We start from the raw sequence: 17,060 nt of genomic DNA, 5'->3' as shown, positions 1-17,060 counted from the left end.
TTTACTTTGCTTATTCCAACACCTACTAAGCTTCCTTCCATAGTTCCATGCGTATTTTGCTTGTTTGTCATGTAATCAGACTTTTTCTTCGCATCATTGATTTCCTATATTGATCCCATTTTGCTGATAAGATAGAGGCAGACAAAAGGACACTTGCACAAAAACTGTCTTTGTTGTAACCCAGCTGCATCTGTGCACACGTACCCTGACTGCCCTATTATGGACACCTTCTCTGTTCATGCAGTACATTTCAACAATCCCTTGGCCCACTCAAGAAGATTGTTCCACAGTTCTTCTCTTGCCTTAACTAATTTTTCCATTTTAACTGGATTGTTTGCATCCAGTTGGCCAGCATCCTGCCTCCAGCATGCCGTACTTTTTCTCATTAAAAAAATAAAACACTTTTTTGACCTCATACCATCCCTCCACTGAGTTATCGCTCTGCTCCCCTTTATACAAAAACTCTTCAAAGAGTTGCCATCCTCACCGTTCAAGTATTCTTCCATCCTCCCTTGGATGTACTCTAAAGAGAGATTTCAAACCCATGAATCTACTGGGATTACTCATCAGGGTCACTGATGACTTTCATTCTGCTGAATCCAATTCTTGGTCTTCAGCATTTGATATTTTTTCTTTGAAACACTTTTTTTTTTTTGCCTAACTTCTAAGCTGTCATACTTGATTTTTCTTCAGGTTGCCACCCTCCATTTTCTGTTGCTGGTTCCACATCTTTATGATCTCTAAATCCTGGAGTGTCCCAAGGCTCAGGCCTTCTAGCTCCACTTTGTTTCGATCTATACTTCATAGATAAAATAAACCAGTCTCGTGGCTTTCAGTATCATTCATATGCTGATGACTTCCAGTTATATATATATATTTTTTATATATTTTAAAACATATATTTAATTTTAAACATTTTTTAAAATTAATATTGATTTTTTAAAGACTTTATTTATTTGACAGAGTGACAGAGTGTAAGTGAAGAGGAGAGGAAGAGGTAGAGTCCTCACTGAGTGGGGAGCCCAACGTGGAGCTCGATCCCAGGATCCTGAGATCATGACCTGAGCTAAAGGTAGACATAACTAACAGGATCACCCAGGCGCCCATAAACATTTTAAAGTATCTCTACACCCAATGTGTGGCTCAAATTCACAACCCTGAGATCAAGAGCTGCATGTTCCATCAACTGAGCCAGCCAAGTGCCCCCCCCCCCCCCGCAACCAATTTTATTTTTAACTGGATTTCTCACCTGATCTCCAAACACATTCAGTTATCAACTTGATTGCCTCCATATGGATGTCTAAGAGGCTTCTCAAATATAACATGTCTGAATCAGAGTTCTTGGTCTTCTTCCCTAAGCCTACTACTGTCTGTTTCTCTTGTCTTGGAAGATGGCTCCCCATCCTTCCAATTGTTCAGGTTGAAATTTTTGGATTTGCCCTTGGCTTTTATCTGTCTCACATTTCATTTCCAACTAATCAACAAGGCTCTATTTTCAAAGGCGAAATTTGGACGCCCTGTCCAAATATGGGATCTTCTACAAAGTGTACGTTCTGTACTCTTCAAATATATCAAGGTATGAAAGCTTAAGAGGAAAGGGTGTGTGGGCTACTGTTCTAGATTAAAAGAGCCCGAAGAGATATGACAATTATATATGTATTCCATGGTGGGAACCGTGCATCCATACATGTATGCATACACGTATGTGGGCATGTGTGTATGTGTTCTAAAAGACATTAGAGGGACAGTTGGGGAAACATAGACATGCATCATCCAGCTATGGTAGCCACACGTAACTTTGGAGCACTTGAAATGTGACTAGTCTGAACTGATGTGTGCTGTTAAGTGTAAACTACATCCTAGATTTCAAAGACTTAGTATGAAAAAAAGAACACGACATACCATATTGCTAATTTTTGTATTGATTACAAGTTGAAGTATTTTGGATATATTAGATTAAATAAAAAAATATCACTAAAGTTATCCTTCCCTATTCTTTGTGCTTCTTAAAATGTGGCTACTAGAAAATCTAAAACCCCAAGCATGGCTCCTTTTCAAGGGCATTGTGCTTGGAATTACCTTGGCAGAGTTACCTCTGCTTAGAATATTTATCCCAGAGGTATCCCCTGTGGTTCACCCCATCAGTTCCTCCCGTTATTACTCAAATGTAATTTTCTATCAGGTCTTCCCTGACCCCACTCTTCAAACTTTGACCTTTGTCCTGTCACTTGTCTCATGCCTAACCTGGTATACAATTAGGATTGCCTTCTATGTCTTGTTGTCTCCCCTCACCAGAATACAAGACTTGTTGAGGGCAGAGATTTTTATGCTTTTGTGTTTTCTTCACTGCTGATCTGCAGGGCAGAGTACAGACCCTGGCATACACCTTATTCATAGTTAATATAAAAAAAATTACTTCTTGCATAAATGAGAAATTAGACATCTAGTTTTTAGCAGACAATCATTCCCCACACCAAGTATACTTAGAAATTTCTCAAAGTCAAGATATTATTTATTTAATAAGAAATATTGTCTCTGGGAAAATTTCAGGGATAAAAATCTGTATTTTTCTATTTGACTACTCTGCTTTTCGGAGATAGTGAGAAGTGCTGGTGCTTTCTGCTGAATCGGGGTTTACAATTTTACTTTATAATTTTGCAAAGTAAGGAAGGCAATTCATTTAAACAGTATAGCAATGAACCTTGTAGGAAATTTTTTTTTCCTGTTGATCCACTAAAAGCCATCACTGGTATTTAAATCAGTTGGTGAATACTTAAACTCACAGTTGACTGGGAGGGAACCCCCGTGATGATGCTGGTGGGGTACGGGCTTGGAAAACACACACAAATAAATGTGGACTCATCCTCAGGGTGCTCATGGTCTCTGCTCATAGACAACACAATTCTGAAACACAGCTCTTTTTTCTCCAATTAGCTTTACAACAAATTTGAGAGGTAAATATTATTATCCTCATTTATAAGTGAAGAAGTTTCAGGATAAGAATAAATTCAGGTTGAGAATGAGGCATACTGGGTTGTAGAAATGCCAGCTTAAGAAAGGCATGGGAAAAACACGGAGCAGACTCTGCACATGATACTAATAATTCAAAAATAATTTTTATTTTAACTTACATGATTGAAAGAGTGATGGATACAAATGCCACAAAACTAAAAGCACCCCATCGAGCAAAAATAAAATACAGAAATGAATACAAAAGATATGGAATTACTCATGCAATATTCAAAATATCAAAAAAAGCAACAACAAACCAAACAAAAAATTCTGTAACATTTGTGATTTGACCTTCTATAAAAAGAATCATTTCAACCTTTTAACATAGACTATAGACTATACATACTAACTATAGACTGTACAATGTACCTTTAAAATGAAGGTTATATGCATATATATAATATTTATAAATATACATACATATATATACATTATAACTTCACAGTTGAAGGAATTATTTGCCAGGAAGCCTGGAAAACAATCTTTACTTTTTTTTTTTTTTTTAATTTTAAGTAGGCTTCTCGCCCAATGTGGGGCTCAAACTCATGACCCTGGAATCAAGAGTCGTATACTCTACCAACCAAGCCAACCAGGTGCCCCAACAATTTTTACTTTAAAGTGAAACATGAATTGTTTTTAAAGTTCTTGCTAAAATGTAAATATTTAAAATGACACCTAAATGATATTTTATACAAATACATCCAGAATAACAGTTGATACTCCACAGTTTAAATAACACTCACACATATTATATTGATATCTTGGCATATTCCACCTTGTATACTCTTAAGAGGAAGAAAAGCTATTGAGTGGTCTTGTACTTGGTTTAGTGGACTTGCGACCCTGATAGGGAAGCAATAAAGGAAACTGTTGTTTTAACCATTTGGCCAAGAGATCCCACCCAGTGATGAATGATTTCTCTGAGGGGTAGTAACAGTCCTTGGGGCATTCTTCTTCCTAATCTCATGGTAATTCCTGTGGAAGCAAGGACTACTTGTTATGTCCTTCTGCTCCCGCCCCATTAAGAGTCATCTTCCAACTTCCAAGCTCTTCTACTTCAAAGAGCATCACAGCTTTCTGAATCCTTGACTTTTGGTTTTGATTTGTCTTAGCAGCAAAATACCTCTATTGTAAAAGTATCATATGAAAAATGGCTCTTGTTTAAAAAGTTTAAATTTTGAATTTTTTTTTTTTTTTTTTTTTTTTTTTTTTTTTAGGGCTATAGTCTTAAAAAGGTAGTTCTCAGTCATTTACCTGTCTTTTAACCCTCATGGAAACATGCTTCTGAAATTTCCAGGATGGAGAAAAGAAACAAAGGAAGTCGCGGAGGCTTGAAAAAAAAATGACATTAAAAGATAAACTAAACTCTCACAATGTGTCACTTTACCAAGTTCTGCAGGCAAACTTTTATTTGAAGAAATTCTTTTTTTTTGTGCTTTGCATGAAGGTAAAATTAGGTAGTTAAATGGGGCCACTCAACCCTGAGAACACGATAGAGAAAAACTGCAAGGTGTATAATAGTCGTCAAAGTATCACGTGACTATTTTAGGCTTAGAGAAGAACTTTCAAAAAAGTACAAAGATGGCTATTTTAAAATTCCATACATATGAGATAAGATGGACTCTTTTACTAAGTATTGTCAGACGCAAGTGACAGTGTAATCTACAGAGTAATAGGTAGTCCTATTCTAATGGCCAAAGGAAGAATAGATATCCTATCTATACCATGTTACATTTCCGGACAACCTCAATGGAACTCTTCAAGTTTTAAGCATTCCAGCTCAATCCCAGCACCATCTCGATGAACAGGGCCATTTATTAAGACAACCTTAGGGAGAGTTCATTAAAAGGCTGTAGCAACTTCAGTTCCATGACGTCCTCCAACGTGAACACAGTCTCGAGGAAACTTGTCCAGCTGTTCATACGCCAGCCTCCCGTCTTCTCCTGCGTACAGAACATCCAAAAGGAACAGCAGTTGAAACCGAAGTTTCTTATTCATCACTCAGGATAACAATACTGGTTGTTGGGGGAGAGACTGCTGTGTTTTGCTAATGTTGACTTTAGGTAAGGACATCATCTTCCGTTATTCTTTTTTTTAAAAAAAAATTTTATTTATTCATGAGACACACAGACAGAGAGAGAGGCAGAGACACAGGCAGAGGGAGAAGCAGGCTCCATGCAGAGAGCCTGATGCGGGAGTTGATCCCGGGACTCCAGGATCATGCCCTGGGCCTAAGGCAGGTGCAAACCACTGAGCCACCCAGGGATCCCCTATCTTCCGTTATTCTTAATTATGTTGCTTTCTAGGCAATGTTTAAACAATCAAGAATTTCTTTTATATCTTTAAAAAAATTCCAACATAGTTAACATACAGTGTTGTACTAGTTTCAGCTGTACAATATAGTGATTCAACAATTCTATACATTACCCAGTGCTCATCACGATCAGTGTCCTCTTAATCCCCTTCACCTCTCCCCTCCCACACCTGCCCTCTGGTGACCAGCAGGTTGTTCTTTATAGTTCAGTCTGCTTTTTGGTTTGTTTCTTTTTTCCTTTGTAGAAGAACCAGGAACTTTTCAGTTAATGCCAGAGACTATAAGGATGTCAAGAGTATGAAACACAGTAGAAGTCCTACGGGCATTTGATTGCGATAATTTCACATAATAGATTTCTTCCTGAGAAATCATATGAATTATATTTTATGTATGTTAGGGATTTCAGCATGACTGGCCCTTGACTTCAAAGCATTGAACTTCGACATGGTTTTTATTTTTTTACATTATATATTGGCATATCTATTTTTTTAAAGATGTATATATTTATGAGAGACACAGAGAGAGACAGAGGCAGAAGCAGAGACACACAGGCAGAGGAAAAAGCAGACTCCATGCCAGGAGCCCGATGCGGGTCTCGATCCCGGGACTCCAGGATCGCACCCTGGGCCAAAGGCAGGTGCCAAACCGCTGAGCCACCCAGGGATCCCCGGCATATCTATTTTTTTTTTTTTTTTAAGATTTTATTTGGGCAGCCCGGGTGGCTCAGCGGTTTAGCGCCACCTTCAGCCCAGGGCGTGATCCTGGACACCCGGGATGGAGTCCCATGTCAGGCTCCCTGCATGGAGCTTGCTTCTCCCTCTGCCTGTGTGTCTCTGCCTCTCTCTCTCTCTATGTGTGTGTCTCTCATGAGTAAATAAATTTTAAAAAATCTTAAAAATTTTTTATTTATTCATGAGAGACAGAGAGAGAGAGAGAGAGGCAGAGACACAGGCAGAGGGAGAAGCAGACTCCATGCAGGGAGCCTGACGAGGTAGGACTTGATCTCGGGTCCCAGGATCATGCCCTGGGCTGAAGGCGGTGCTAAACCACTGAGCCACCCGGGCTGCCCTATATTGCATATCTAAACGGTCTTTTACGAAAGTCAAATCTAGGCTTTCAAACTTCAGCTAAAAAATTCTCTTTGCCTTGGACACACATGGTGATCCAGCCACCAGCCAGCTGCTAGGTCACTTCTGTCAGTAATACTATCTTGAACAGCCAACATTTATTTGCAAATTATTTGAATATTCCATTCCATCTTTCCTATATAAAACAATGATTAGGAAATGGGAAAAAATCACAGATAACTAGTGATAAGAAGCAGGCATTCATGCATTTAATACAAGGAGAAAGATGGAAGTAATGAATGGTGCTCAATCAGAAGTTCATTGTGAAGAAGAAAAGTAAGAAAGATTCATGAAGTTGAGCGTCTGCTTTTGGCCCAGGGCGTGATCCCAGCGTCCCAGATCGAGTCCCACATCGGGCTCCCTGCATGGAGCCTGCTTCTCTCTCTGCCTATGTCTATGCCTCTCTCTCTGTGTGTCCTTCATGAATAAATAAATAAATACAATCTTAAAAGATTCATGAAAAGCTGGAAATATATTGATGTTAGTGGGTTTTTGAAAAGGAGTGTAATTATGGGTTTTATAATATAGTCCCTGAAAACAGAAGTTTTTTTTTTTTTTTTAAAGATTTTATTTATTTATTCATGATAGTCACAGAGAGAGAGAGAGAGAGAGAGGCAGAGACACAGGCAGAGGGAGAAGCAGGCTCCATGCACCGGGAGCCCGACGTGGGATTCGATCCCGGGCCTCCAGGATCGCGCCCTGGGCCAAAGGCAGGCGCCAAACCGCTGCGCCACCCAGGGATCCCAAAACAGAAGTTTCTTGATCAACCAAAAGTTTGTCTTTGCTTTTAGGGGTTTTTTCCCCCCCAGTAATATATCTGGTACAAAACCAGGGATTTTAATTTTTAATTTTTAAATTTAGAATTAAAAATTTTTTATTTTTTTTTAGTAATACATCAGATACAGAAGTAGGGATTCACTTGCATTTAAAAGAACATAGTGAACTCTTCTAGGCAAAGGCCACCAATTTTTAGAGATTTCTGTTGATTGTTTCTGCATGCCTTGACTTTTCTGAGGCAAATGCTATTTTTTTTTTTTTACCTCTTATTACTTTGGAGTAGAACCCTTTATTAGAAACAAAATATTTACACAACACCCTGATATATAAAACATTAAACACAGTACCATGCATACCATGCTTCTTGCCCACTTGCACATACCTTGGATACCTTGGCTAACTAACACTATTTAAAAAACAGTGATTACCCAGCCATTTCCTAGTTTGCTCATGGATATATTCCAGTTTAGAAGTGTTCAAATTCTTTTCCTAGAGTCCCACAGAGTCTAGGTGGTCAGGATACCATCACAGTGTCCTATGAGGTCTGGGAGTCCATAGGTAAGTTATGCCTCAATGTGCCCCCCTGTAAAATGGGACTGTGCACTTCTCTCTCATGGAGTCCTTGGAAGGATTAAATGAACTAACCCATGAAGCTCCCTCAAAATAGTGTCCTGTGCAGAGCAAATACTCTACAGATGTAAAGTACTGTAGAGTACATTACTGTAGAGACATGACCAGGGCCAGCCTGGCAGGGCACCTCACCCTTACTAAAGTTCAGTTTTCAGTGGGTGATGATGTGTGTTGGCTCCTCCTCTGGTCTTTAGCAGCCCTGTGAAGTAGGAAGGGTGTTGGAGGAGAAAGAGCTTGTTCTTTGGGATGTCAGGCAGTGTGCTTGCAAACTGGACTGAGATCCAGCTGGGACACAATGGAAGGCCATAGCCAATAGGGACAACTGCTCTGCCCAACATGGTGGCCTCCGGTCTCCTGTGGCAATATAAATTTAAGTGGTAACTACTCAAAATTAAATAAAATTAAACTTCAGTTCCTCATTCACAGTAGCCACGTGGAAATGCTCAATAGCCACAGTGAATACTGGCTGCCCTACAGGACAGCTCATACCTAGTACAGCCCCATTGCCACAGGAGGATCTACTGAATACAATTACTGATTCATTCATCTGTGTGAGATAAAAATGCACAGTATTTGTGTATTAGGGTCAAAGGAGACTCAGAACATTCAGTTCCAACTTATTACATATTAGGATCACCTGGGAGGCTTTCAAGGGTCCAGTGGAAAGCTGTTTTGGAAGCAAAGCCCGGGCACGGGAATATCTTAAAGCTTACTTGGTGATTCCAACCTGCAGCTAGTGTTGAGAGCCCCAAGCTTGTGGGGAGGGGCACAGGGATTGGGGGAGCCATGAAGATGAAAAGTCAAAGTAAAGGGGTGCCCTGGTGCCTCAGTTGGTTAAGCGGCTGGCTTTGGTTTGGATCTTGATCCCAGGGTCCTGGGATTGAGCCCCACATGCGGCGCCCTGCTCAGTGGAGGAGGTTGGGGGGGGTCTGCTTCTCCCTCTCCCTCTGCCCCTCTCCTGCACTCATGTGCTCTGTCTGTCTCAAATAAAATCTAAAAAATAAAAGCCAAGGAGAAGCGGGCATGATGATCGCTCCTGGAGATGCTGCTGTTCGTGCCGCTCAAGTGAATCTTGGGGCACATCCCACAGGGATCGGCTTCTTCGGGTCGCACCAGATAAAGCAAAATTGCTGGCTCTGCTTTACAAACATCAGGCTTGCCTTCATTGTTATTTCAGAACATGAAGGGTTAAAAGAAGTTCGAGGTAATAACACCCGGGGCACATTTTTAGGGAATTAAATAATTTGTGTGCTTAAAACAGCCATAAGGAATAACTGTCTTATCCTTTAAGCAAATATGCATGCTGGCTTGGATTTATGTGCATCGCATGATATATTCAATAGCAGAAGGAAGTGTTATTAAACCAGTAACTGTAAGAAAGGACACCTACCAGTGAATGTGATTTTCACGGTGATTATAAATGCCATGAGATTCTCCCTTACGTTATTAAGCTACTATAGTCAAGCCAAGGTGGCTTATTTCCAACGAGTATTATCGGCCGGATTAGATTTGAAGACTGGGAGTATAGTTTTTACACACGAAGAGCAGATGCACTAATAAAGTAATAACTCTGTTATACAGGATTAAAAAAGCCTCTCTCCACCCTCCCCACTCCCCAGCAAGAATAGAGGTAGGAAGCATGGTAGGCATGAACCAAAGAGAAATGAAGGGGAAGATTTATCTAGGTATTCCAGAATAAAATAAATACTTCACTTCTTTTCTCTGATGTGGGGACCCAGGTGGCCAGTGGAGCAACCAAAAGGTGGCCTGAGAGCCAGGGTGAGGCCATGGGAGCAGGAGGTTACAACGTTCCCTGAGGCACATCTCCACAATACCAGCCAGGTATCACCCGCCCTGGGAGTGGGTGATCACCAGCCCAACCTCGCCATCCCACCTGGATTCCTGATTGTTGCCTCTGCCTCATGGTTCAAATTCTGTGTTCTTGATTCCAAATACTGCATAGACCAATCCATCTAGAAAGGCTCGAGAGAGCAACTCTCACACTCAACACCCAGATAGTGAGAACAGGGCATTGAAGCAAGATGGAAATTGATTGGTTTCTCAAACATGTGTGTGTGAATGTGCCATCCCCTGTGTGTATGTGAGTGTGCATAGCTTATGTGAGTGCCTCATACTCTGTGTGTGACATACCCTCTGTGTGTGTGACGCACTCTGTGTATATGTGTGAGTGTGATATACCCTGTGTGTGTGTGTCACATACCCTGTGTGTGAGCAGAGAGCCCACAGAGGGAAACTGCTCAATGCACATGAAACATTTCCTTCCAGTTCCCTTCGAGAGTGCCAAAAGCAAACAGTTGTGAAAAAGAACTCACCGAGAGACAAGAGGGTCTCCGAGGCCACGTTTCTGATTTCTTCAGTGTCAGACTGACACAACGTCACCAGCATTTTAATGCTTTCAGTGGCCTGCAGGGAGAAAGTCATTAAAATAATCTTCTGACACTTCTGTCTGGGGTCACATGAGATGGACTATCCCATAGCTGGGACCCTCACACAGGGGTTCCCACACCTCGCTGAGTGTCAGATCACGTAGGGGGCTCTTTTAAAAGCACAGACTCCTGGGAGTCATTCCAAGATGCATTCGCTGCACTAGAATTTCCTGGGATGGAGCCCAGGGTTCGTATTCGCAGGAACCTTGACAATCTGCTACATTCCCCACTTCACAGAGGATACCAGGTGTTGGACGCCAGGTGTCTAGTCTGCCTTTCCAAAAGGGAATCCACTCCTGGTGGTTCTTTCCTCTGCACCTGGCCCCAGCACAGAGCTAATTAAGAACTCATCATGTTTAGCTTCTGTGCCAAAACAGAGAGTAAAGGTCGGTGGTGGGAATTCTTCTGTTGGATTCTCCCCATTTATCCAGTGCTCCATGAACCAGGCGGCTGGCCAGGCATGGGAGACTCAGCAATGAACAAGACTTGATTCTGGCCCTCAAGACTTTATGATCCAGTGGAAAGACAGACGGTGGGACAGGTAATTGTTATCATGAGGGGCAGGCTGGTCAGGGTGCGAGCACAGAGCACAGCTGGGAAATGTGAACTGGTCTGACCAGGGAAGTCTTCACAGAGAAAGTGGTGTCTTAGAGCAATTAGCCAAGTTTGGGCAAGTGGTAGGGGTGTGTTTGTGTTGGGGGGGTGGGTGCAGAGAAGGAAATAACTTCCAGGCAAGGAGAGCGAGCAGCATGTGACGGGGTCTCAGTCAAGGAGGGCCTTACAAACCACACTAAGGATTTTGAACTTCATTCTTAGAATCATGGAAAGCCACAGAAGAGCTTTAGAAGCAGGATTTGTGTCTTATTAAGAGCATTCTAACCTTAGTGGGGAGCACGCATGGAAGGAGTTCAGACTCCAAGGAGGCAGAAACTGGTGGGAGGATGGCTCGGATCCAGTGAGCAGAGTGGGGAGAGAGTGCACTGATCTGGGCTGTAAGGAAGTGGGGCCTACGTGGTGCAGGGCGGGTCAGTGCGGGGATGAACTGTACAATCCCCTGAGATACAAGCACTAGAGGTGGGTGAGCTGGGAGCAACTGGAGCTGTCTATCCTTTTTTAAAAATTTATTTGAGAGAGAGACAGAGAGAGAGAGAGAGAGAGAGAATGAGCAGGGTGAGGAACAGAGGGAAAAGGAGACTCCCCACCAAGCAGAGAGCCCGATGCAATGTGGGGCTTGATCCCAGGACCTGAGCCAAAGGCAGATGCTTAACCAACTGAGCACCTAGGCGTCCATGAGATTTTGAGTGTTAACCCCTTAATTTCTTCATGCCCATCTGGCTGCAGGCCCCTTCCCTTTGTCCCATACGGCAATCCAAGATTTTAGCAAGTTTGAAGATTAGTTTTATTTTTGGTGATTTAAGGTAGGCCGAACATTAAATCTTACCTATTGAAGGCAAAGTCTTTCTCTCTCCCTCTTTTTAAATTTCCTTAAGTCATCTCTACGCTCAATGTGAGGCTCAAGCTCACGACTCCAAGATCCAGAGTTGCATGCTTCACCTACTGAGGCAGCCAGGTGCCTTGAACAGCAAACCCTTTAGCGTGGGGAATTCTCAGCCCTCTTTTCATTTACATTTTAGCTCTGTCATGGCTCAGAGACGGCTCCCCCTGACATAGGTAAGACAGGTGAGCTTTTGGTAAAAGCAGTTTATGGGAAAAGATCTGGGAATTTATTGGCACATTGAATTTTAGTATTTCCTTGCAAATTTTATCTGTCCCTGCTCTTTTTGCACATGAGAAAATTTGGTGAAATCATCCTATCATCTCTCTTTTGGGAAAAGATCTAGGTTTCTGACACTGACCTGTGGGATCCTGAAACCCATAATTATTTTCTGAAAGTTGTTGGCTCTAACAAAACAAAGTCAGGTTTAGTGTGGAATTTAAGAAATGAAACAGATGAACATAGGGGAAGGGAAGGAAAAATAAAATAAGATGAAAACAGAGGGAGACAAACCATAAGAGACTCTTAATTCTAGGGAACAGACTGCAGGTTGCTGGAGGGGAGGGAGCAGTGGGGAGGGGGCAACTGGGTGATGGGCATGAGGGGGGCATGTGATGGGATGAGCACTGAGTATTCTATGCAACTGATGAATCACTGAATTCTACTTTTGAAACTAATGATACACTATATATTAACAGTGAATTTAAATAGAGAATTATAGAAAAAAGAAAAAAAGAAAGGAAAAATAAAATGAATAAAAGGATCCCCAAATTAATATACTTTCCACAGCAAAGGAAGTGAGATATGCTGCTAATGCAGGTGCTTCCAGGTACGGGAAGAGAGCTGTTAGGTATACTTGGCCTTGACTTGCTCAAAGCTGACCTGTCAGGGCCTCTGAGGCTGCGTTTTACCTGCAGGCTTTTCAGAGCCAGACAAGCTGCCTTCTGGAGTTGGAGGTTTGCCTTTGTCAGCACTTCACAGTAATAGAGCAGGGCCTGAAAGAGAGGAAGGGACCCCAGGAAGACATTTTGAGTTGTTTGTAGTTTTAGAGGTATCACCATAGATAAAACGAGACATGTCACACTGCATTCAGAGAAAAAAAAAAATTCATTAAAATTCTTATTTATTGAAAAAGGTGTCTTTTAATTCAATTCATTAATTGCCTCTATTCTATTAGGTCACAGACACTGGGGAATATGAAGTTAAAAGATCCAGAGTTATGTTTACAGCTTTCTGGAGACCCTCAGGACTAGCAAAAGTGCTAAGGCTGTTGAGAGGAAATGCAGAGAAGAAATGTGTTAGCTCCATAGAAAGCTGCAAGATGCTAGGGAGTCACATGGAAGACTCACCTTCTAAAGTGACCAGGGCAGGCTGCGTGGACACGATGTGTGAGCTAGGCTGGGAAGGGTGGGTTAGAGTTCAGTTGGGAAGTCAAGGGGGAAATGACATTCCAGCAGGAAGGAAGAGAGTGGGGAGGCAGTGACGTGGCGCTGAGGTTGCTGCATGGCACATTGATACTCTGGATACCAATCTCAGTGTAAAAATAAGTTGTTATTTTTACCAAGTGAATGTGTTCCTCAATACCGTATATTTCTTAGATTTGCCTCTTTTCTGCAGCCACACATCTTGTCAAGGTCTTAATTTCATGCCTGTATCACCATCACCATGTTTCTGCTTCCAGCGCTGATGATAAGGGCTGATGCTTCTTCAAGAGCATGTGGTGTCCATCATGCGCACACCCACGGCCCCTCTCTCAGAAGAGCAGAGCACCTTCCCTCTGTGTTTGTGGCCAGCATCACCTTGTAAAGCCTTCTTAGGGGCTTTCCCAGCTCCTACGCAGGTGGCTCCCCGCTCCATCCAGCTGCTCACTGTTCCTGTCACGCTCACTGATGTGCCCGGTTGCCCTCCTTTGCACAGGGAACTCTGGGAGCTCTGCTGCCCTTTGGAAAGGCTTCATTCCTGGTTAGCTCAAAATAGGTTCAAGATCCAGGCCCTGCTTCACGAACCACCATGTGACTGTACTTTCTCCCTGATTTCCTATAATTTACATTTTCCTTGATTCTTTTTTCTTTCTTTCTTTCTTTCTTTCTTTCTTTCTTTCTTTCTTTCTTTCTTTCTTTCTTTCTTTCTTCTTTCTTTCTTTCTTTCTTTCTTCTTTCTCTTTCTTTCTTTCTTCTTTCTTTTCTTTCTTTCTTCTTTCTTCTTTTTAAAGATTTTATTTATTTATTCATGAGAGACACAGAGAGAGAGGCAGAGACACAGGCTGAAATAGAAGCAGGCTCCGTGCGGGGGCCCTGATGTGGGACTCGATCCCAGGTCTCTGGGATCATGACCTGAGCTGAAGGCAGATGCTCAACTGCTGAGCCACCCAGGCGTCCCTATTTATTTATTTTTAAAGATTTTATTTTATTTACTCATGAGAGATACAGAGCATGAGAGAGAGGCAGAGACACAGGCAGAGGGAGAAGCAGGCCCCATGCAGGGAGCCCGGCATGGGACTCGATCCTGGGCTCCAGGATCACGCCCTGGGCTGCAGGTGGCGCTAAACCGCTGCGCCACCAGGGCTGCCCTTGATTCTTCTTTTAAAACAATATTTTATTTTATTTATTTGAGAGAGAGAGAGACAGTGACAGATATTGAGAGAGAGAGCAGGGAGGAGAGGGAGAAGCAGGCTCCCCACTGAGCAGGGAACCCTACGCAGGGCTCCATCCCAGGACCCTGGGATCATGACCTGAGCCGAAGACAGATATTTAACCCACTGAGCCACCCAAGTGCTCCATTTCCTTGGTTCTTATTAAACTAATTATCTTACTAGGCTAATTATTAATATTCCTTGGTTCTTATTAAGCTAATTATCATTACTTATATACATCTGTGTTTATAAGTATATTACTTCTAATATGATTCTCAACTTGCTCATGTGTGATTCTGGCATTTTACTTAACTTCCTGTGCCTCAGTCTGTTAATATGCAAAATGGCTGGAATAATAAGACACTCACAGGTCTTTGTGATTCTTAAATGTTGTGACATGTGTCAGGGACTGAAAACAGATCCTGGCACAGAGTAAGCCCTCAATGAATAGAACTGTAGTATTACTTTTATTCTAATAGATTTATTTATTTGAGAGAGAAAGAGAGAGAGAGAGAGAGAGAGAATGAGCATGCATGTGGAAGTGGGGTGGGTAGAGGGGAAGAGGGGGGCAGACTCCCCGCTGAGTGTAGAGCCCAACACAGGGCTTGATCCCACAACCCTGAGATCATGAGCTGAGCTGAAATCAAGACTCAGATGCTCAATGGACTGAGCCACCCAGGTCCCCTGGTTTTTGTTTTTAAAATTTATTTAATTCCTAGCACTTAGAATGATATTCTGTACTTAGTGAATGCCCATCAAATCTGATGACACCATAGTGCCTGGATGAAAGAGCTTGAAAGTGTCATCAACCACTTGATGATGTGTTTGCTCATGATATGGCACATAGTTGTGATTAAACATGGCCTGTTTTCTCAATTCTGTAGAACAACGCCACTCTTGAAAAATGGAGATATGATTCACATACCATAATATTCACCCTTTAAAGTATATAGCTCAGTGGTTTCTCTTATACTCAGAAACCATCACCACAACGTCATTCCAGATCCTTTTTGTCACTCCAAAAAGAAATCCTGTACCCATTGGTGGTCACTCCCATTGCTCTTCCCTCTATTTCCTGGCAACCACCGATCTTTCTCTGTGGATTTGCCTCATGCAGACGTTTTATTCAGGATCACATAATATATTGCCCTTTAAGTCTTGTACTTTGACTTAGCAGGATGTCTTCAAGGTTCGTCCATGTGATAGCCTGTGTCAGTACTTCCTTTATTCTGAATGATATCGCATTGTAAGGAGAGATCACATTCTGTGTATTCATCAGCTGATGGACATTTGGTTGTTTATACTTTTTGTTTGTTATGAGTTAATAATAATAATAAATGTCCCATTTTACTTAGGCTTTTGCATAGTCATCATCAAGTGGATGAACTTGAGCACACAATGCTTCTCTGTTTTCCTCCATTTTCCTCTTGTTTCCCTCCTAAGAGCCTCCAAGTTTTAATCACCAAACCAAAGTTTAATCCTTTCCCTAAACCATAGATTCCAAGGCTTAAATGGCCAATAACAACTTAAATGGTCCTTCCTCTCAGGCATGTTTGCATTATAACAATGCTTCCATAGGGATGAGGTGCTGGCTATGGGCCTGGATCAGTCCACCACTGGTATAGGGTCTTTGGATGAGACTTCTGGACCACACTGTCCCTTTGAGCATGAGGACCCAAACTCTGCTGGGTTGAGTCAGAAGTGGGCACTGTTTCTGACTTAAGAAAGCCCTTGGTACTTCCCGGTGCCTTGCAGAGATATAGTCTCACAGAACAAATAAGCATCATCTTGCTCACTTGAGTTTGAGCAGTTGCCCAAGAAATGGTGGCTGCCATGACACTTGGATTGGTAAGAATTCTAGGAAGCAAATGGGAGGCACACTGTGAAGAAGTTTCTGGTCGCCATGCAAGATAGTAAGTAAGCATCTCCTCTGGCAGGTCCTAGATGATGAGGGAAGCAACAATTTCCCAATAGACAGAAGAGTAGGTGTTTCCTACTTATTTGGGCTGGGAGTAGGGGAGGGGAATGTAAAAAGCATCAAAAATGAACCAACATACAACTTCTAGTTTGTTTCAATAGTTATGGGTTTTTGAAGGTTCAAGATTTACAGAAACCACCAGTTCTCACCTAGGTAGTTTTGTATTACTTTAGCCTTCACAGCTGGTAGTACAGAATTAATGTACTAACTTATGCTATTTCATATTTAAAAAATGGAAAGAATTCAAGGTTTAGGGAGGGTGAGTCAAACATTTCTAGGTAGTATCTAAGTTGTACCTCTTAACTAGTGTGCCACCTAAGCCATCTTCAGTTAGCAAAAGTTCATTCCAGAGAAATGAATCCAAGAGCCTAGCAATGATAGCTGAGCTGGAATAAAGACAGAGCATGTGGCCAGTGGCATAAAAATAGAAGGTGCACACAGAACAGCCAAAGGGGGGCAATGGTTGCTGCTATTTCTGAGGCGAGGCTAGAATACTGGCTCCTCATCATGACCAAAGGGTACCGTGATGCTGCTCCCAGAAGACTGTGCCCATGCAGTAGGGCGAGGATGGCTGGCCCACAGAACAGCCTTTGAGCACATCCCAGTAAAAGACTGGAACTCTGTAGGAAAGAATAACGTGAGGTCCTT

At 42.1% G+C, this 17,060-nt stretch overlaps 1 protein-coding gene across 6 annotated transcripts in view; it reads right to left on the bottom strand.

Annotated features, from left to right (window-relative positions):
- Positions 1-3,097: 3,097 nt before the first annotated feature.
- Positions 3,098-17,060, bottom strand: part of RIPOR2 (RHO family interacting cell polarization regulator 2) — a 220,082-nt gene continuing 206,119 nt past the window's right edge. For all 6 annotated transcript variants that reach the window (XM_077886071.1, XM_077886075.1, XM_077886072.1 and 3 more), the window contains 3 exons: positions 12,714-12,797; positions 10,194-10,284; positions 3,098-4,955 (listed from right to left, as the gene is read on the bottom strand). In XM_077886071.1, the coding sequence (XP_077742197.1) occupies positions 4,855-4,955; positions 10,194-10,284; positions 12,714-12,797 (276 nt within the window). In that variant the 3' untranslated portion in view covers positions 3,098-4,854. The remainder of the gene's footprint in view (positions 4,956-10,193; positions 10,285-12,713; positions 12,798-17,060) is intronic.

Source organism: Canis aureus, chromosome 37, assembly GCF_053574225.1.
Source record: "Canis aureus isolate CA01 chromosome 37, VMU_Caureus_v.1.0, whole genome shotgun sequence".
Taxonomy (NCBI): domain Eukaryota; kingdom Metazoa; phylum Chordata; class Mammalia; order Carnivora; family Canidae; genus Canis; species Canis aureus.
This window is presented reverse-complemented; position numbering and strand designations above follow the sequence as displayed.